We start from the raw sequence: 22304 nt of genomic DNA on the forward strand, positions 1-22304 counted from the left end.
AAATATGGAAAAAGGATATAATCTGAATATCATAATTTTGCAACTCTCAGTAAATAAACATATCTAGGCATTATGCTTCAACAACTGCTAACATCAAAAAAAGACAGAAATAATCAGACATTGATCTGGCACCTGGAAGAGGTTGCTGCTCCATTGTTTAAAGAGTTAAAATGTTTTAACCTCACAATAGCAACAGTATGTATTGTTTTCATTCTTCCCTGATAAGGCAAACAGCTGGTTAATTTTCATCATGTACTCACAAAAAGGGTTACTTTCTCCAATTTATAATAAAGAATAGCATCAGATACATTTATAGATGGTGAATGACTGTATTTGCTTGGATTTGGGGTCATTATTTAGTTTAATGGGATCTACAGTGGCATCATGGTTCAGTATGCCACAGCTCCCATAAAGTTCAGCTCAGTCAACAAATATGGATAAAATTCAATTCCATGGATCAGAATCAAAATAGTATAAAAGATCCACAGGAGCCATTGAGCTCACTTCCATGGCACAACCATATAGGCCTTCGACGTGAGGCAGATCCTTATTATTGTGATTAATAGTGATAGCTGAGAACTTATTTTCCTTTGTATCACGCTTTATTTCTTTGCATTCAATTGAGCAGATGAGATGGCTTAGGAACAGTAATAAAACCAGCACAATCACTATCTAGCCTATTTTTTTAACATTGTGCTGTATATTACTAATTGATTTGTTTCTTCTTGGAGGATGCTACAATATAGTTAAAATGAAACCCAGTGCTTAATGGATTTTTCTTTACTCAGCTGTCTATAACCATTCAGTATTTTGATGTTTGTGGGTTCTTTACACAATTTAGATGTGAGTCAGTATTAAACTAGGTTTCCAGTGTGTGGTATAAGTGAGAACAAGATAAAGCAGTTCTTTTTTCTCTCTTTCTGTCACTCATAAATGAGTTTTAATATAATAGTTTGGTTTTTGTTGTTTTTTTTTAAGTAAGAGATGAGGAAAGAACCGGGCTTCTTTCCTCCCTGGCTTCTTCCCTCCCGTGCTTCCAATCCAGGCTGTTCCTTGGGGGCCATCTAATCCTCCTACAGCTCCATGGAGCCTCAGGGATTAATGTAGACTCTCAGCTGGGGAAATGCGAGGACCCTTGGACTCTTAGATTGGCAGCTCACATCAAGCCCACCTCACTGCCAGTCTCACTATGACCTTGATCTTCTCTTTAAAAACCAAGATTTTACCTCGTTGCTTTTTACCCAGTCCCTCTCATATGTCTGCTGGTTGATCTTGTAAACACTCCAGTTACTGGAGTCTTTTGACAACCCCTGGCTCCCCATGACCTCTCAGGGGACCAGAGTCCTGACACTGATCACCTGCTTTCCCTGGTTTGTGCCTATGACTCCAAAACCCACACTCTGCTAGGCTAAGCCACTGTGGTACCTTCTAGAACTGAGGGTCTACCTACCACATACCCTGAGCGACTCACCTCTCCCCTCATGGTGGCCTGCCTGCTCTCTGGGCCTGAACAAACTTGTTTGGGTTTAACTGAGCCCTGGGCTCATGGATTTATAAGGAAAATAAAACCAGACTCACAGAAAGTTTCCATGAGGATTTTATGGTAGTTGTAGCACTTTTTTAAGTCTTGAACTTAAACTCTGAAGATCCATGTTTCACTCCTAGCTTGACTATTTATCCGCTCTGCACACAGCAGTCTGGCTTTTCTGGGAAAGTTTTCACAAAATGCAAATATTGTCCTTCCTCTATACAAATCTGAATCTTCAGGGCCCTGGAACTGGTATTTTTAAAGGTCCTTAGGTGGGTTGGGAACCACTAAATTCAGAGATCTCCAGGGTTGTCCCATCTTGCTGTGGCATTCTATGGTGTCTATGAGATTCCAGGCAGATGAGCAAAGAGAACCAACAAGATGAAGCTTCAGCAAGGCAAGCCCATACACAGCAGAAGCAGGACAGCTCTTGTTCAATGAGCAATAAACTCAGAAACCCCATACCCCTAAGAAGTGCTGCTCGAGGGACACAGAAATTAATTCCAAACAACCTTGGGCAGATTTATGAGAATCAGAGCCATCGAAAGGAGCAAAGAGGACCTCCATGCCTCAAAGGCTGCGATCGCAACAGACCTCAGCTGGATGAATCATGTGTCTGACCTGGGATGGCAAATCCTCATTCTGCGGAATCCACTTCAGAAAGAATTCCCACTCTGGACCTTTGCATCTGCAGTCGCTGCAAATGAAAACAGAATTTTGCGTATATAAACCACCTGAGACTAATAATATCTGTCCAATGAGTTGGGAAAATACTGTTCCTTTTATTGAGAAACAGCCTTAGAGTCCCTTCTTTATGGACTGAGGAATGTAAATCTTGAGACTGGGTGTCTCTGCTTTCCTACAGTCAAAAATTGAACAGGAAGTTACACACTTTATAAACTATATTCTTTATGCGTCTCTAATGCATAATGTTCTTCTAATGGTCATCATTTAATACTCACAGCACGTCTAAGTACTGGGTATTGTATCTCCACTTGTTCAGCTTAAGAAACTGAGGCTCAGATAGGCTACAGGGTTTACCCCAGTTTTCACACCTCCTCAGGGGTAAAATCCAGTGAGAAAAGTTGGCCCATCTGGATTCAAAGCCCATGCCCCTCTTCCTACCTCATCAGATGCCCAACTTGGCCAGGAAGTAGAAACCCAGACTCTCTGAGAACATCTCAGAACCTTCAGAACAGTGTTAAGCGAGGCTGGCTTTAAAAGAGGTCCTGCTGAAGACAGATGCTCAGGTAGGGTGCCAAGTCCATGCCTTCTTTTAGCTGTCTTCCTCAGCACACTCTCCAGGGGGAAAAAACATATTTATGTCTGAATTCTTTGGTTTCCAGGACCGAATAACTAAATGAACCACCATGCTTCTGCCCCAGATTGACAAGGCTGCCCCCAAACCCAGGCTGCATGCTATAGGCACAGACTGACCTGCAGAATAGATTTAGAGGAGCTAGAGACCATGGGGTGGAATGGACTTTTAAACTTCTTTTCTGAGCTTTTCTTTTTCTTCCTGCTCCTACCCTCATCCCCAGTTCACTGAGTTTAAATTCCTAGGTGCTGTTGGCAGGGGGATCCATATTCACAGAAAACCTGGCCACATTTCCCATTGTCAGGAACAGCACCAGACTTGGGTTGTAGGCAGGAGTCAGCAACATAACTTATTACATTTTTAGAGTTTTAGATTTTATAATAACCTTTCATACCCCTCATTTCTCTTTAATTCTCATACCAATCTAGCCCCTTTCACAGACAAAAAAGATGATCAAGGTCCCATAATCAACAAGTGATGAGGCTGCTCCCAAGCCCAAATGTTCTTGCTGATTTCAGAGTCCATGACCTTACCACATCTCCCCCTGGCACAGCCCACACGTGTAATTTGAGCACTGGAGAGGGTGAAAAGTCAACTGGCCATGACAGCTCTGCTGAAAAGCTTCCAGTAAAGAGTCAGTCCTTTGAATTAACAGATTACCCCCTTACAATGCAAACAGATGAGAAAATTAACACTCAAGCATTCACACCAAAGATGAATGGATTCATTACCTTCTTGCCCTTGAAACGACCTTCAGAAACCAAATAGAAATCAACATCTTTCTTTGGAGAAAATGAAGCCAAGAAAAGCCCTGAGGGCTCAGTATTGAGTAGCTGTGTGTGCTTTGGAACCTCAACTAGAACTTTGCTCTCCTGACCCCGGGCTGGGGCAGCATGACAAAAGCCCACGGCAATCAGCCTGGTTTTTAGATTATCAAAACTGCCCCCGTGTAATCTCAATCTGATTGCTGATAATTAGCAACCCAAATTAACCTTTCATTTTTGCATCAAGTTAGTTGAAAGTCATCAAAAAGAATTTTATGTTTTAGAGAACAAAGCTGCTGCTGCTGCTGCTGCTAAGTCACTTCAGTCATGTCCGACTCTGTGCGACCCCACAGTCAGCAGCCCACTAGGCACCCCCGTCCCTGGGATTCTCCAGGCAAGAACACTGGAGTAGGTTGCCGTTTCCTTCTCCAATGCATGAAAGTGAAAAGTGAAAGTGAAGTCGCTCAGTCGTGTCCGACTCTTTACGACCCCATGGACTGCAGCCTACCAGGCTCCTCTGTCCATGGGATTTTCCAGGCAAGAGTACTGGAGTGGGGTGCCATCACCTTCTCCGAGCGAACAAAGCTATATACACCCAAATTAATTTTTTCATAATTTTCTGTAGGTAGGATTCGACTTCATCTCTTTAAAGGGAAATAATTTCTCCAATCTTATAATGAGATTTGTGTATTTTAAGTAAAAGTAACTTTATCAAGAGCACATTTGGGGGGAAAGTTTTTATAGATCTAAACATGCTAGAATTCCCGCCAGGATGAAATCTGACAATTCTCCAAGGTCCAGCCTGACTCAAAGATAAAATGTAAGGAAATGGTCCAGCGGCTGTGGAGGGGTGGAGGTATGCTGAGTGTTCCTGAGACACCCCCGAAAGGCCATGGAAAAGCATTGGGTGCTCTGGGTGAGGACAAACCTCCAGACAGTGGTGAGGGGCTTGGAAAAGGAGGACATGCATTGGAGGCACAAGTGATCCATTTCCTATTTTTACATTAAATAGAGAGCACAGAGCTGTTTCCACTGTGTTTCCAAGCACAACCAATGAGGGGAAGGATGGCATGGAGCTGACTCTGTGCCCAGTTTACTCTTTCGAACTTCTTCAGGCTGAGAGGATCCTGTATGCGAAAGTCAGGTTAGAGCCAGTCACGGTAGCACACATTGAGCACCTCTTGTTTGCCTAGCGCTGTCCTGGACCTGGTGAGAACCAGGAGAGGACCAGCACCCGTTCGTGCCTGTCTCACATGAGAGGAGTCTTCTCTCCCTCCTCAGAACTCTCACGGTGCAGAGTTAGCTGGACCCTTCTGTGACTCTTTCCCTTCCTGGCCTGTGTTGTTGCATCCCTTTGGGTCTCCTTTTAGTCACCTGTAAGTCTGTGAAGGCCAGGGTCCTAGTCTGCTCCATGTATGTGTCTCTACCTCCGGTCCAGGGCCTGGCACATAGCAGATCCTCACAGAAGCTTCCAGTTCAAATGACTGATTAGTGTTCCTTGCCCCAGCCTTGGTGCCATATTGGAACAGGGGCTTGGCACCATGGAGCCAACAGCTCAGGGGCAGCGAGGGAGACCCCTGGAGAAGGGAGGGCCAGGCCAAGTGAGTGATTGCCTTTCCTCTTGTGTGCAGTTCACTGGCTGTTCACCACATGCGGGGCCAGTGGGCCCCACGGCCCCACGCAGGCCCAGTGCAACAATGCCTACCGGAACTCCAACCTGAGCGTGGTGGTGGGCAGCGAGGGCCCCCTGAAGGGCATCCAGACTTGGAAGGTGCCAGCCACCGACACCTACAGGTGGGTATGGAGGAGGGGAGGGTCAAGGGCAGACCCGCCCTCCTGAAGAGGACTGGGGTCCTGCCTGTGGGTGCATGCCTGACCCACTGGGGTGCCCAGGCAGGCCAAGGCCAGAGATTCTGGCCCACATTGGAAGTGAGGGCTGGAGATGGGGAGATTGGGGATAATGGAATATGGCAGGAAAGGTAGCTATGTCCTCTGCCAGGCGCCCACACCACAGACCATTTGTGGAGAAAATACGCATGCATGAGCTAGCTTCAGAGCGTTCTCTAGTTTTATTAATAATTATAAATTGAATGGGCTGTTCTTTGACTATTACTTCATGCTGTTCAAATGAGGCAATGAATGTCAAAATGTTTGGGAAACAAAAGTATGATACACATGAAAGATGTTTCTTATCCTTGAGCCTCCTTTCCTGGGCCTTCATTGTTTGCTAGTAAAGTGACTATTCTTGAATTATCATCCCAGGCCCAACCCCCACCTTAGAGCATTCCACTAGAGCAAGGCCAGGCTGAGGGAGGCCCAACTCCAGCGGGCAGACAGCTAAGCCAAGCTAATGGCAAGGCTTCTAACCCTGAACGGGCATCGGAATGACAGGAAGGCCAGTTATTTGCATGAACAATGGCATAGTTACGCTTCCTATTTGCGCAGCCCAGCCATGTACAAGGCCCAGATTGCTGGGCCTACTCGCAAAGTAAAAGTGAAGGTGTTAGTCACTTAATTGTATCTGATTGTTTGACTCCTCTGTCCATGGGATTTCCCAAGCAAGAACATTGGAGTGGGTTGCCATTTCCTTCTCCAGGGGATCTTCTTGACCCAGGGATTGACCTCATGTAGGTCTCCTACATTAGCAGGCAGATTCTTTACCATCTGAGCCACTAGGGAAGCCTCGAGAAGAGTATGATTGTATAGGTCTGGAGTGGGGCCCAAGAATATGCATTTCATTTTTTTTTTCATGCTAAACATTTTTACATTAATGAAGCAAATATGACAACACATTGACGTTTACTGGATGCAGGTTGAGGAGGGAGACCTAAGTGGTATTCATTGTACTCTTGGAATCCATCCACACATTCGTTCATCGAGAATATGAATTTCTAGCAAGTTCTCATGTGATGTTGATGCCACCCCCGAAAACCACTGGGTTCGTCACACCCCAGACTGTCATCTTCTCACAGCTCGATGATGGGGGCAAGGTCAATGCCGCAATCCTCCTTTTACAAAGGAGGAAACTGAAGCTCAGAGTCAGGAGCCTCCCCACAGCCACGGGGTCCAGAAATTGCCTCCAGGCCCAGACTTCTGAGGCCCAGCCAGTGGAGGCTCCTTGCACAGAACATGGCTGGGCTGAGTAAACAGGAAGCATAATTGTGCCATTGTTCATGCTTCCCTTCCTGCAGCCCCAACCCCACCCCCATACAGCCTCAGCCCCCAGGGAAGGAAAGGAGCTTCTCAGGTTGCCCTGTTTTCTGTGCAGTCCCACCCCCTGGGACCTTGTGTAAATGCATTCTGGGGAAACCCTAAGTGCTTTTTAAATGACATTCTGGGCAGGAATGCAATAACAAGGTTTGGCTGCAATGAGATTAGCAGCTCCAGGTCCCACAAATCCCCAGTAAATGGCCAAAGACATCCGGCTACCCCTGCTCCTACCACACTGAGCAGGCCGGGCCTCCCTTCCTGCCTGGGCGATTTTCCAGAGGTCACCACTGTCCTAGAGAGAAGAGGATGCATGTCTGTTGAGGACCCACTAGGTATTTCTCTTCCTTGTAACAATGAGGTAGATGTCATTATTATTGTTCTTATCTGTATTCCCTTGTTTCCATATGAAGAAACTGGAGTCAGGAAGTTAAGCAACAGATCTAAGGCCGCATGTATGTGTGTGCATGCATATGTGCTAAGTCACTTCAGTCGTGTCTGACTGTTTGTAAGAGTCGAACTGTAGCCCACCAGCTCCTCTGTCCATGAGATTCTCCTGGCAAGAATACTGGAGTGGATTGTCATTTCCTTCTCCAGGGGATCTTCCTGACCCAGAGATCTCACCCTCATCTCTTACGTCTCCTGCATTGGCAAGTGGGTTCTTTACAACTGGTGCCACCTGAGAAGCCCCCCTAAGGCCCCCCTAAAAAGGCCCTCAGTGACAAAGATGGAATTTGAACCAAGGACCCTCAGGCTCAAATTCTTTGTGTTCCCTACATTAAAACTCACATCTGGAGTCTGAGACACAAGAAACAGGAAATGGGGGCAGGGGGATCCATAGGACCCACGCAGCACCCACCTCCCGGAAGCCTCCAGAAATGAGAGCCTGGGAGGGGAGGCCCCACTGCCTGAAGGGAGACTGGCCAGCCCAGCACTTGATGTAAATCCCCACATATGAAAAGCAACATGAGGAAGGCGGCAGAGGACTGGCAAGGCAGACAGAGACCTCAACAGTTACCTCCAGCAAGACCTGCTGGCCCATCCTTGCCCAGGGCGACTCCCAAGTTAGACTGGCTCAAAGTCCCCTGAGACTTACAGAGGTCCTCTAAAGCTGTGTTTCCCCTGAAACAGGGTGAATCAGACCCACTTCCAAACTTGGGCAGGTCACTGAATCCCTTGAGACTCTGTTTTCCCATCTGTTAAAGGGGAGGGTTGGGAGTTGCTGACACCTGTCCAGCTGGTTGCAAAGATCATGTACAAGTATGTCACACGTGTCCTGCACATGATAGGTGCTGCCCAGCCCAACATCTGCAAGAAATCTGCTGGAGTAACCATGGTGTCAGGCAGTGGCCAGACAGCATTTCCAGAACAATAGTAGTTTCCAACTTCTGTGCTTCCAAGGACTTTTTTCTGGTTTTTTGAAAGATTATGCCTGCCAAACTACACTTATTAAATAATAATTAATTCATTTCCCCATTTTTTAGTAATCACAGCCATGTCTAAGTCTAGCCAGGTTTCTGATCTACGTGAATTGCCACAATATCACCACCCTGTGTTGCTATACTGCTAAGTCACTTCAGTCGTGTCCGACTCTGTGCGACCCCAGAGACGGCAGCCCACCAGGCTCCCCCGTCCCTGGGATTCTCCAGGCAAGAACATTGAAGTGGGTTGCCATTTCCTTCTCCAATGCATGAAAGTGAAAAGTGAAAGGGAAGTTGCTCAGTTGTGTCCAACCCTAAGCGACCCTATGGACTGCAGCCCACCAGGCTCCTCCATCCATGGGATTTTCTAGGCAAGAGTACTGGAGTGGGGTGCCATTGCCTTCTCCGGTGTTGCTATAAGCCGAGCCGAAATGGGAGAACTGTTTCCATTTCTCTCTTTGGAATGTTGAGACTAGCTAGCTCGAAGCCCCTAGCACTGCCTACTGCACACTCACCAGAAGCACACACAGGAGCTGTTTTTCTGTTGAAGCAAGACACTGAAATGCCCACATTGCTAAAGGGGACTTTTTTGAACTGGCCTGAGAAGCACCATATCAATACGAAAGAATCAAACCCCAAAATGTTTGGTTTGGGTTTTGTTGTTGCTGTTGATTCCTTGTTTTTTAACCCAACAAAGGCTGTTACAGATATTCTTGACCCTCATCTAATTCTTGACCCTCATCTAATCCTTGACCTTAGATGAGGCTTGAAACTTGGACAATAATGTCTGTTGGTCACATAATGTCGCATCAAAGAAGCAGACCATTTAATGATGTGCTATAAATCATTACAGCATGTCAAAGTGCTATGCGTGCATGCATGCTTAGTCGCTTCAGTCGTGTCTGACTCTTTGCAACCCATGGACTATATAGTCCACCAGGCTCCTCTGTCCATGGAATTTTCCAGGCAAGAATACTGGAGTGGTTTGCCATTTCCTCCTCCAGGGGATCTTCACAACCTAGGGACTGAACTTGTGTCTCCTGCTTTGGCAGGTAGATTCTCTACCCACTGAGCCCCCTGGGAGGCCCCAAAGTCAGAATATCCAGGTTGAGGGGTCAGGCGCCTTTTTTCTGGAAGATATTTTCTCCATAGTAACTAGTACTAATCCTTATTTAGTAAGTACAGTTCATCTGGTGACACAAACAGGACACACAGAAGACAGATGTGATCAAAGGTTCTTGAGAACAGAAAGGTTGGGAGCATTCCTTAGGGAGTCCATCTATTCCTGGAAGAGTGTGGCACTCAGCTAGTGCTGTCTGACTGCAGCCTGAGACCCGGCACTACCTATTGATCGGAGAGGTTAAGGAAAAGAAACTACTACTTCCCAAGCACCTACTGTCTGCCAAGGTGGGGCTTCATTGTCTGAGGCTTCCTCAGGGATGTGTACAGGTGAAAGCACCCCCACTCTTTGTTTGTAATTAATTTGTATTGGAGTATAGTTATGTACAATGTTGGTTAGTTTCTACTGTATAGCACAGTGAATCAGTTATACTTTATCTGCTCTTTTTTAGATCCTTTTCCCATGTAGGTCATTACAGAGTATTGGGTAGAGCTCCCTGTGCTGTATAGTCGGTTCTTGTGTATGTGTGTTAGTCGCTCAGTCGCATCCAACCATTTACAACCCCGTGGACTGCAGCCCACCAGGATCCTCTATCCATGGAATTCTCCAGGCAAGAATTCTGGAGTGGGTAGCCATTTCCTCCTCCAGGCGATCTCCCCAACCCAGGGATCAAACCCAAGTCTCCTGCGCTGCAGGTGGATTCTTACCATCTAAGCTACCAGGGAAGCCCAGGTTCTTATTAGTTACCTATTTTATATCGTACTGAAAGCCCCCACACATACACAGATGCACGCACATGTGTGCATGCGCACACACACACACAAGTTGTACTGTCCTGAGCTTCCCTTTCCCCTAGATTTTCTACTTTCTCTGTCAAAACAGGAGAGGGGTCCACACCTGCTCTCCTCCTGCTTTGCAAATCTCAGAGAACCATACTAAGCACCTATTAGGACACTGTGCCTGACACCTAAGTATATACAGGGTACAAGGTGCAGTCTCTGCCTCCAAAGGAGCCCCAGCCAATGGTGGATGTAGGAACAAAGCATTTCGGTGTGATGTACAAATGCCACACCGGAGGTTTTCACACCGCCCTACATCAGAGGCCAGGGGAAGGGCCTGAGTTCACGGGTAGCTTCCACGAGGAGACAGAAGCCTGAGTTTCAGTCTTGAAGGTGACAGAGTTGTCTATGAATAAGAGGGGAGGGCTTTCCTGGTGGGAAGAGCTCCTGGGGGAGCCGGGGCCTGCAGGAGCTGAGGCAAGACCTGGCCCTGAGACTGGAGCCTCACCTCCCAAACGCATCTTGCTCCTTCTGGTGATGGTGTGATGAGGAGAGAAACAAGCAGGGAAACAGGAGAACAGAGGGAAGGCTGTTGAGGTCATCTAGGCAAGAGTCAAGTGGAGCTAGACCAGGGCAGGGGAAACATGGCGAGAGGGGTTGATATGTTTGGGAGGCAGAGTCAGCGTGACTGGAGGACTGAGTGGATGGGGGATAAGGGAGCAGACGATACCAGGAGGACAGTGAATCAGGGGCTGAGGAAGCCAGGACAGTGAGTGACACCTCCTGTCCCAAGGAGCCTGACTGGGAAGGACAGGCAAGGATAACAGGGAGGGGGGCACCTTCCCTGGTAGCTCAGACGGTAAAGCATCTGCCTGCAGTGTGGGAGACGTGGGTTCGATACCTGGGTCGGGAAGATCCCCTGGAGAAGGAAATGGCAACCCACTCCAGTATTCTTGCTTGGAAAATCCCATGGACTGAGGAGCCTGGTAGGCTACAGTCCATGGGGTCGCAAATAGTCGGACACGACTAAGCAACTTCACTTTTCCAGTTTGGTTCTGAGTGCCTGTGAGGGTGGGTGACCGAGGTAGGTCAGAGCGTGAGCATGGACTGTGGGTTGTGCTGGGGCAAGAGTCTCAGCCTCACTGTGAAATGGAGGCACGTGCCCAGCTTTGAGGTATTTAGTAGGATTCCATGTATGACACACCTGTGCTGGGGCAGCCACACGCCAGAGGTGTTGGCTAGCCAGCCTCTGGCTCTTCCTGACTTTTTCCCGTCTTCATCTTTCTCTCCCTTCCCCCAGCCCACCTGCCTGTCTTCCTTCCTTACTACTTCTCCAGGGTTCCACATCCTTCCCAGCCCTCCTCCTCCCCCAGCTTCACACACACACACACACACACACACACACACACACACACACACACACACGTATATGCATGCACACACAGATTGTCCATAAAATCATTTGTCTCATTTGTCAAGCAAGGCCCACAGCTCCTGACAGCAGCTCTCACACGGTTCACTTGTTTCTCAGACATAGCGTGCAGGAGGTCCCAGATTGCAGCTGCAGCCAGCCAAGCCCGCCCACAGACTTGGCCGCAGCTGTTCCTGATGGCCTCTGTCCCTGACACTCATTTCCTCACCTGGCTCCAGAGACCAGCGAGTGCAGCTGGATCACACCATTATTCAGATCCACCCGCAGCCATGAAGCACCTACTGCGTGCTCAGCTCTGAGCCAGGGAAAGGGTGGGGGTGGTGTCCACTTGTCTGTCTGGAGCCGCAGACCTTGTAGAGAGGACTGAGCCTCTGGTCTTTACAAAGACTGCAGAGCAGAAAAGTTCAATAACAGTTCACAATGCCAGGACAGTTCTAGACAAGCATAGAGGAGAGTTGTAGGCATAACTCCTTGCCAGGGTAATTGTGCAGATGGCCATCGCCCTAGGGAGCATAGAGCAGGGCAAGTCAGAATGTGGGCCTGGGGGGTGCATGGAGCAAAGATCCATGAGCCACTGGCAGAATGAAGCTTGGGTTCTACCTCCGATACAGTGTGTGACCTTGGAAGTGTGCCTTCCCTCTGCTTTAGGGCCTCATCTGCAAAGGAGGGGTGAGAGGGAGAGGTCACTGAGGTCTCTTCTAGCTCTCGTACTCCTGGGTCAGGAAGGTGGTAAGGAACACGAGTGGACAATGGGTCTTGCTCATCGGTGCAAAACTGGAATGGAACAGGAACAGCCTCTACTGCTGACCTGGGTATCACCTGATGGCTCGAAGGACCCATCTGGGTCATCTGACTGTACAAATGAACAGAGACCTCGTGCTGCCAAAGCCCTGCGCACATCCAGCGTCTCCGAACACACCCAGCATCTCCGCGCTCTCACAGCACCCCAGAGGCTGGATGGATACACAGGTGGACCTTACTGTTCTGATTTCCCAGAGGAGGAAACCAAGCCTCAGAAGACAGAGGGACTTGCCCGAAGTCCAGCTAGGTATTAAAGGCAGAGCCCAGATCAGGTGTAGGAGAGAAATGAGGTGTCCCTGCTTCTCCAAGTGGGGTCCCCTCGCTCCCTCCCCTCCACCGTCCCTGGCAGCCCCGTGCCGCACACCAGCTGCGCTCTCCTTTCAGGCTCCAGCAGACAGCCACTTTGATTTGCTGCTAATTCTTTATTTAAAAAAGATTCACAACTCAATTACATCAGGTAACAATAGCTCACAGTCAATAATACAAAACGCAAACCCAATAAACATTCATTCTGACCAGGGGACATGGATTTAGATGAAGAAAAACAAAAAAAATTACAGCATCAGCTCGTTGAGAACAGTATCCTGTAATTTCCAGTAAATTGGAATCACGGCGAGTCATTTTCCCCACTTGAGTGGCAGGTATATTAATTTGTTGGCATTTGTCAACCATCAAAATAAGCTGTTTACAAGGGATGGGAAGAGAGCTTCAGAGAGTCAGGCTGAGGTTATTATCCTGGCAGGAGATTGTGTACCGTGATTCATATGATTAGGGGGTCTTCAGAAGCGCCAGGGCTGGCCTGTACTCCCTGTGGAGGTAGGTCCAGGGTGAAACTGAACACCCTTGACCCTGGCCCCTTGGCCACACTCTACTCCACCTACTGCTCTGCTCTCTAGAATCCAGGGCCTCATCCAGTCACCCCCTTCTGCCTCCCGGAAGTCACTCCAAGAGAGGAGTGGACAGGCTCACCAGGGGTACATTAGAACAGTTACCATCTGTTACTCACTAGTTACCCTCCAGGGGCTGAACTAGGCCCCTTAGCATGCGTGCATGCTAAGTTGCTTCAGTCGTGTCCAACTCTTTGCGCCCCTATGGATGGTAGCTTGCCAGGCTCCTCTGTCCATGGGATTCTCCAGGCAAGAATACTGGAGTGGGTTGCCATGCCCTCTTCCAGGGCATCTTCCCAACCCCAGGGATTGAACCAAAGTCTGCTGTGGCTCCTGTATTGCAGGCAGATTCTTTACCGCTGAGCTACCAGGGAAGCCCCAGGCCCCTTATAAGGGGCATTATCTCATGGAACTCTCACAACAACCTTTCAAGGTAAGTATTATTATCCACCTCTTATAGATGAGGAAACTGGAGCTCAGAGAGGGTACATAACCTGCTCAAGGTCACAAAGCTGGTGGGTAACAGGGCCAGAACCAGAAGAGGGAAGCAAGGGGCCTTGAACACAAAAGTCCAGGAGGCTCTGGCTCTCAGGGTGACCCAAGTGCAAGGCTGGCACCTGAATAGGGGACGTCTCACTCAGATCCTGAGTGGGGGATGTCTCACCCAGCTCCTTGGGTAGGCGATGTCTCACTCAGCACTCGGGTGGGGGATGTCCCACCCAGCTCCTGGCCATGAGGGACAGAGCTGGATCTAGATCCAGAGTTCCAAAGAACAGCAAGGGGAGACAAGAAGTCCTTCTTCAATGAACAGTGCATAAAACTAGAAGAAAACAGCAGAAGGGGAAAGACTAGAGATTTCTTTAGGAAAATTGGAAATACCAAGGGAACGTTTCGTCCAAAGATGGGCACAATAAAGGACAGAAATGGTAGAGATCTAGTAGATGCCGAAGAGATCAAGAAGAGATGGAAAGAATAACTGTACAAAATAACATGGAATAACCGTCCAAAAAAGATCTTAATGATCTGGATTAGTATGATGCTGTGGTCAGTCACCCAGAGCCAGACATTCTGGAGAGTGAAGTCAAGTGGACTTTAGGAAGCACTGCTGTTAATAAAGCTAGTGGATGCAATGGGATTCCAGTAGAGCTATTCAAAACCCTAAAGGATGATGCCATCAAGGTGTTACATTCAATATGTCAGCAAATCTGGAAGACCCAGGAGTGGCCACAGGACTGGAAAAGGTCAATCTTCATCCCAATTCCCTAGAAGGGCAGTACTAAAGAATGTTCTAACCATCAGACAATTGCCTTCATCTCCCATGCTAATAACGTCATGCTTAAAATCTTGCATGCTAAGGCTTCCGCATTATGCAAACTGAGAACTTTCAGATCTCCAAGCTGGGTTTTGAAAAGGAAGAGGAACCAGAGATCAAATTGCCAACATTCACTGGATGATAGAGAAAGCTAGGGAATTCCAAAAAAAAATCTACCCCTATTTCATCAACTATGCTAAAGCTTTTGACTGTGTGAATCATAACAAACTGTGGAAAGTTCTTAAAGAAATGGGAATACCAGACCATCTTACCTGTCTCCTGAGAAACTTGTATGCAGGTCAAGAGGCAACAGTTAGAGCCCTGTATGGAACAACTGATTGGTTCAAGATTGAGAAAGGAGTATGACAGGGCTGTCTGCTGTCACCCTGTTTGTTTAACCTATGTGCTGAGCACATCATGAGAAATGCCAGGCTGGATGAATTACAAGCTGGAATCAAGATAGGTGGGAGAAACATCAACAACTTCAGATATGCAGATGATACCCTTCTAATGGCAGAAAGCAAAGAGGAACTAAAGAGACTCTTGATGAGGGTGAAGGAGGAGAGTGAAAGAGTTGACTTAAGACTACATATTTAAAAAAGTAAGATCATGGCATCTGGTCCCATTACTTCATGGCAAATAGAAGGGGAGAAGGTAGAAGTAATGACATATTTCCTCTTCTTGGGCTCTAAAATCACTGTGGATGGTGACTGCAGCCATGAAATCAGAAGACAGTTGTTTCTTGGCAGGAAATCTATGACAAACCTAGATAGCATGTTGAAAAGCAGAGACATTACTCTGCCAACAAAGGTCCTTATAGTTGAGGCTGTGGTCTTCCCAGGGGTCACATATGGTTGTGAGAGTTGGACCATCAAGAAGGCTGCTGCTGCTGCTGCTAAGTCACTTCAGTCGTGTCTGACTCTGTGCAACCCTATGGACAGCAGCCCACCAGGCTCCTCTGTCCACAGGATTCTCTAGGCAAGAATACTGGATTGGGTTGCTAGTTCCTTCTCCCTCAAGAAGGCTGAGCATTGAAGAATTGATGCTTTTGAACTGTGGTGTTGGAGAAGACTCTTGAGAGTCCCTTGGATTGCAAGGAGATCAAAGCAGTCAATCCTAAAGGAAATCAGTCCTGAATATTCACTGGAAGGACTGATGCTGAAGCTGAAGCTCCAATACCTTGGCCACCTGATGAGAAGAGCTGACTCATTATAAGACCCTGATCCTGGGGAAAATTGAAGGCAGGAGAAGGAGTCGACAGAGGATGAGATGGTTGGATGGCATCACCGACTCAATGGACATGAGTTTGAGCAAAGCTCCAGGAGATGGTGAAGGACAGGAGAGGCTGGCGGGCAGCAGTCCATGGAGTCACAGAGAGGGACACGACTGGGCGACTGAACAACAGCAACAACTGTCTGCACCAGGCTGTGCTTTTTTCACTGTGGTTCAGCCACCTGGAAGAGATGGGCCTTATAGTAGCTAGAAGCTTCCAAGGGAGTGAAGCTCAGTGGTGGAATTTCGGGCCTCACCAGACTGACCAGAGAGGCACTATCACCCCTACAAGTGGTCCCAGCAGGTAGCTGCCTCTTCCCTGTGTCTAGATGTTAGTCCAGGTGGAAACGTGGGGCTGAGGCCATCACACAGGAAAGCCAAGTCCAGCTGCTGACACCTGGGTGCCAAGCTCCCCCATGTCCCCAGCCCAGAGTCCACCTACCTTGCACTTGGCAGCAGTTTGCCGTCTTTTCAAATCCCCTACTTACCCTCATGAGGGCAGGGGTCCTTCTCCTCATTTTTTCCTTGGCCAGGGGAAGCTGAGGCTCCGATAGTTGAACCAAGTTGTCCCAAGTCACACAGCCAACAGAGTGCCCAGATATGACTCAGAACTCAGGGCTTTTTCCATCTACTTCTCTGCCGAGAACTAGGTCAAGACCCAGATGGGGCTGGAGTTCAGACTTGGTTGGGGGTAGGAGAAATAGGAAAGAAGGCTTGAGGGGTGGGAAGTGTCAGGAACAAACAACATCTAAAATATAATGCTTTGGCTAAATTTAAACATGTGAGAGAGTTCAGAATGATTCATAATACATGCAGATTGATGCAAATGACTATGCAAATGAGGCAGAGGGAAGAGAAGGGTACAGCTCACCTCTCAACCATAGCAGGAGTGGGCAGAGCAAGGACTCCCTCTTGGGCAGCAGTCTTCCAAGCAAACCTCACCTTCAAAATGACTTTCTGAGGCAATGTGCCAAGGCCCCGGGGCCCTGGACAGATGTGGCCAGTACACGTCCACGTCACTATCTCCACACTCGACCGGGTCTCTGCAACGCCCACCACACCCAGCCCCCGGCCCGAGTCTGCCTTCTCTGAGCTAAATGATTCTGCTGCTTTCCTTTCACCAATGAGCCTTCCTTTTTCCTCAGCCTTTTTAACCGTCCTCATCACCTTTCTGTTTCCAATGGGTTGGGACCGAGGGTTTGGCAGACAATTTGAGTGAGTCAGGATAGGCCAGTCGCTTCTCAGACCATATAACCCTCAGCAGCATGCTGGAGGGCAGATGGCCTCCATGAGGGGAAGTGTGGAGCTTTAGACCAGGGTTTGCATGGTCCAGTGAATCCCTCTGTTCCTTGGTTTCCTCATCTGTCAAATGAGATCGCTAACAGCTCCTGTGTATGGCTTTTGGCTGTTGGATTTGGGGGTTGAGGAGGATGCCATATGCATTCACGCCTAGCACATGGTCAGGAATCGGCCCTACTTCCCTCTGCAGACCTCCCAGCCCCCTCTTCCCTACCCCAGCCCCCTGACTTTTCTCCCTTTTCATTTCTGCTCACACAAGCCTGACTGCTACCCTCCACCTCTTTCTGCTTGTCTGAGAGTCCTACCCATCCTTCATCTCCATCACAAAGCAGACCTCAAACGCACACCCCGCACCCCCCCAAAAGCAGCCAGGACCCCAGCACTGCTGCCGCCATGCCTGTCATGGTCGTCCGCCCCTCCTGGGCCCCGGGCACCTGACAGCCCCGATTTGCACAGAGAGCTGCCGCTTTCTCAGGGCTTCACACCATTATCTCCTCCTGACGTTGACCTCCCCATGCCCCTGTACGTTTGGAGAGGAATAAATGGTTCTTCCTTGACAAGGGAAGAATCTGGGACCCTGAGGGGACACACATGGTCCACTCTGGGCGTGGAGGCCCAGAGCCCCTCGGTGCTTCCACTTTGCCTCCCCTGTCTCAGCACTCCCACAGGGAGATTTCTCTGGTCATAACTCTATCTCCCCAGTTTCTTTGTAAGCCCCTAGAGGGCCTGGAGCCCATCTCCCATCTCCTTTTAGGCACACACCCTACACCAATGTGCAACGAGCTCGCAGGGGAGCTGGCCCTGGAGACAGAAAGATGAGCTCAACTCTCCTTCACTCTCTACGGAGATCTTGGCTTCTAAACTGCCGCGTCAGCCATCAGCTGGCCCAGCAGCCTTGTCTCTGCAGAACAGGCCTAAGTTCTGCCTTAGGACAGCCCCCAGGAGCCCCCTCCCATGCTGGGAACACAAGACATTCCTAGAACTAAAGGTGGAGAAGCCACCACGTGTGCATGTGAACAAAATCACCTTGCAGCTCTCCCTCAAAGCTTTTCATAAAAGACCTTGGGTCTGAATATGCAGGGACTCGAAAGCCCCCAGACCCCTCTCCCTGGCAGCCAGTCTCTGGGGAGGTACGTGTAGTGGGCACAGGAACTGTCTCCATGGCACGCTGCTCTTCTCATACAGTTCACCATTTGCGTTCTTTGTCCCCCATCCTTGCTTGACTTCATCTCAACAGCCTCAGAGGTAGCAGGAATACCCCTGCATCCCCACACTCTGGTTTTATTTTCATCACGATTGGTTGTTTGTTTTCTGCACACACATGGCTCCAGAAGGAGTTACTGGCGAGATGGGAATAAACAGTCTGTGCTCGTAAACACCACTCTCCTCAGTCATTCCATGTGGGACTCCTTGTGTCTAGAGCCTGTGGGGAGACTTTAAAACTTTGTACCAAGTCAATTACTGCTACTCCCATCAGTAAGAATAATAACAAATACTCCGTGAGTGCTTCTTATGTGCCAGCCACAATTCTGAGACGTGACCTCATTGCTTTACCCTTCACCACACACACAGGCTAGAAGGTAGGTTTTTCTCATCCCCATTTTATCGATGAGGAGCAGGAACGTTCAGGAACACTTTATAGATGAAGAACAGGAAAGCTGCTTGTCTAAGGTGGACCACATGAGTCCTTTGATCTTCGACAGGGAGAGAAATCCATAATAGGAAACTCCAGGTATCTGGGACACCATCACTGCAACACCCCACCTTAATGCAGACTCTCCCTGTCTTGTCTTCTCTGTCTCCCTCTTCCTCCTCCCTCTCCTTCTCTTGTACCCCTTACTAGTTCTTTATCCTCCTAGCTCTGTGAATGAGGCGATTTCCTGTCCCTCTCTGAACTTGACAGCCCTCTCCTGACAGTAGACAGAGGACCCTCCTTGCTGACCTCGTGGGCTGATGCAGGGGCCAGCCCTCCAGCGCGAGGGCAGTGTGCTCGGCCTGCTGGGAGCTGTGGGGTGGGCAAGAAGGGAGTCGGTCCTCACACCCCATGGCAGGAGCCCATGCGCTCTGTCCTGTTGCAGCATCTCCGGCTATGGGGCGGCTGGCGGGAAAGGTGGGAAGAACACCATGATGCGGTCCCACGGCGTGTCTGTGCTGGGCATCTTCAACCTGGAGAAGGACGACACATTGTACATCCTGGTCGGGCAGCAAGGGGAAGACGCCTGCCCCAGCGTAAGTACCCAGCGTGGGAGTTTCTCCTCCACCTTCCCCAGGACCCAGGCAGGTCCCTCAGGGACACCAACGCCAGACACACCCCATCAGGGAGCTCTTGTTCAAAAACGGCAGGACTCACCCCTTGTTCTGCCTGCAAATGCTCCTCCCTTTCCAGTGCCTAAGAAAGTGGGTGGTGTGGCTTTGGGCGCTGCACATCCGTATGGGGATGGAGGCTGAGGCATGGGTTTCATGAGCAGTCCTTAAAACTGAAGTCCTGAGTTCTGCTGAAATGGGCAAACGGTTGTTTCTCTCAGCACAAGTGTGAGTCAAAGCCCCCTTTCTAAGCTTTCTTGCAAGGGCATAGTTTTTTTTAGCCGTATCATTATAAACAGGAAAATGCCAGACCAAACATGTCTTATTCAGCTCGAAATCACAGACTCATAGCCAATATATGTATATAAAACCACAGAAAAAGTTCTGAAGGACACAGACAATGGTGGTTGCTTCTGGAGCGGGGACTAGAGTTGAGGATACTTTGTCCATAATGTCTGATATTGTTAGAAAAAGAATGCATTCACATATTATTTGTGTGATTAATTTAAGTTTTCTTAAGCATAGAATCAGAGCTGGAATATCATGTAATCCACTTCCCCCAACCCCATTTCACAAATGAGAAAGTGGAGACCACGGAGGTGAAAGGACTTGTCCAGAGTCACTCATAATGCTCACAGAGACTCTGCCTCCTGTTTCTGATGCCCCGAATGTGCTGGGGTTTCAGTTTTTACCCCCTTTCTCCCTTTTCCTCTTATAGCATACCACCCTAGACTAGCTAGGGTGTCATCCTCTCCAGCCCGAAACAGCCCTTCCTTCTGGTTCCTGATCCCACTGGGGTGTCCACACTGAGCGCTCCAAGGGCAGCACTTAAGAAAGCCAGTAGTGATCTAAGGTGACCAGCAGGGGGAGACAGTGAGAACTAACAAAGCTGCAGCCATGCCTCTGGCCTGTGCTGGAGGCGGCAAGACGCAGCAGTGCTGGCTATTCCACATGGGAACTCAGCGCTCCACAGGGCATCTCCACACTGGGCAGGCCACACCCTCATCTGATGGTGAACTTCTGCACCGGGCGAGGCCGGGGCAGGGATCCAGCTTCTGGGACCAGGACACAGGGCTCCTTCTCCAGAAATTTATTCAAGAGCAGATTTGGAAGACAGAAGTGGTAACAAAGGTGATGAGTTCAATTCCACAGAATAACCTCAGGGTTCCTAAGAATCAGGTGTCAGGCTGGGAGCCAGGGGTAAAATACAGGGTCCCACCCCCAACCCCACACGAAGCAGCAGGAGTAAGCTTCACAGGTGCAGCCTCGTGCCTGAGAAACGCGTGGACCCTTTTATTTAGCAGCTATAATCAAGACTTTCCAACCTGATATAATATATTAAGTCATTAAATTACAAGCTGCTGTAATTTTCACAGGAATTTATTGAGTGCTAATGTAGTTCTTTCATCTAAGCAAAAAGATTGCATTCACTTCTGTAAGGGACTTTTATTTGATTGGATCGTAATCAGTTATGTCTTTTCACAAGACTTCATCCTTCTTTTTTAATTCAGTTGTAATCTACTTGTTCCTCTGGATTGCTGCATTTTATCATTTTATTAATCAATCTGAAAGTGTTAGTCACTCAGTCGCATCTGACTCTTTGCGACCCCATGGTCTGTCATGGAATTCTCCAGGCAAGAATACTGAAGAGGTTTGCCATTCCCTTCTCCAGGGGACCTTCCTGATCCAGGGATCGAACCCAGGTCTCCTGCATTACAGGCAGATCCTTCACTGTCTGAGCCACGAGGGAAGCCCCATTAATCAATCTACTTGCTCTTAGACTTTGAGGATATGCCGGGCAAGTTTCAGAGAAGCCAGGGACAGAGGATAGCCTCCTCTTCTGATCGGGTTGGGCATAGCATGGGCATGGGGAAAGGAATTAGTCTTCCCAGTAGCTCCAGACCTCCGCTCCCCCCAGGGACCCATTTGAGTAAGGGAGAAAACCTTGTACAAGCACCACCTCAATCTCTGGTCCTCCCAAGGCTGAAAAATGGTGTGTAGAGAGGATCTTCTAGAGAATGAAGTGGACCCTAAGAATTAAACTTCAGGTTTTGGCAATTCTACTGGTGCTGCATGGAGTGGCTCTTCCTGTGTGCCTGGCCAACCAGAGCCTGGAATGGGCTCCAGCTGCTGGAACCCCACCTCCCATCCCACACACACATTCCTCAGTCCCGATCCTGTGCACAGTAGGTTGTTTAGCAGCATCCCTGGCCTCTACACCCTGTTGAGCAGCATCCCTGGCCAGTATCATCCATCAGAAATTACAATCAAAAATGCCCCCAGACATTTCCAAACATCTCCAGGACAGCAAAACCATCAGTCTAAAAGTCAGTTCCCACCACTCCCATCATTCCCAAGGCAAATATTGTGAGGAGTCAGCCCACACTCACCCAGCTCCTAAGTCTTTCAAATGTATTCAGGACCTCGCAGAAGTCAGAAAAAGAAAGCAAATCATGGAAAAGTGATCTCTTCCAAATGCTGCTGTGGGCACAGCAAGCTGCAGACTGAGACTCAAATCAATGGGTCACCTCACCCAGGGCAGTGAGGCATGGCCATGAGTCTGGGCTCTAGGAAACCAAAAGGCCGTCCTTCGGCCCAGTTGCTTCCTCCGGCGATCTCCAGCCATCTGCAAGTTCTGCTCAGAAGAAGAGGGCCTCCCCAAGGGGTGGGGGCCCCCACTGCTGCCGGACGAAGGACAGGAGGAAAAGGAGCAGGGCGGAGGGACAGACCTTCTTTAGCACCCTGGGCAGCTCCCCAATTTATGGAGGAGGCAGATCCAGCAGATGGGCCGGCAAATCTCCAGTCAGGAAGCTAGACTGGACCCTGAACTCTGCTCTGCTCTGCCCGGCTGGCAGCACAC

The 22304-nt window shown here is 48.9% G+C and overlaps 1 protein-coding gene across 1 annotated transcript in view; it reads left to right on the forward strand.

Moving 5' to 3' along the window:
- ALK (ALK receptor tyrosine kinase) overlaps positions 1-22304 on the forward strand; it is a 734697-nt gene that overhangs the window by 671284 nt on the left and 41109 nt on the right. The window contains exons 12-13 of the mRNA XM_061432943.1: positions 5242-5404; positions 19219-19369. Of these exons, the coding sequence (XP_061288927.1) occupies positions 5242-5404; positions 19219-19369 (314 nt within the window). The remainder of the gene's footprint in view (positions 1-5241; positions 5405-19218; positions 19370-22304) is intronic.

The sequence above is a fragment of the Bos javanicus genome, chromosome 11, assembly GCF_032452875.1.
Source record: "Bos javanicus breed banteng chromosome 11, ARS-OSU_banteng_1.0, whole genome shotgun sequence".
NCBI classification, from domain to species: domain Eukaryota; kingdom Metazoa; phylum Chordata; class Mammalia; order Artiodactyla; family Bovidae; genus Bos; species Bos javanicus.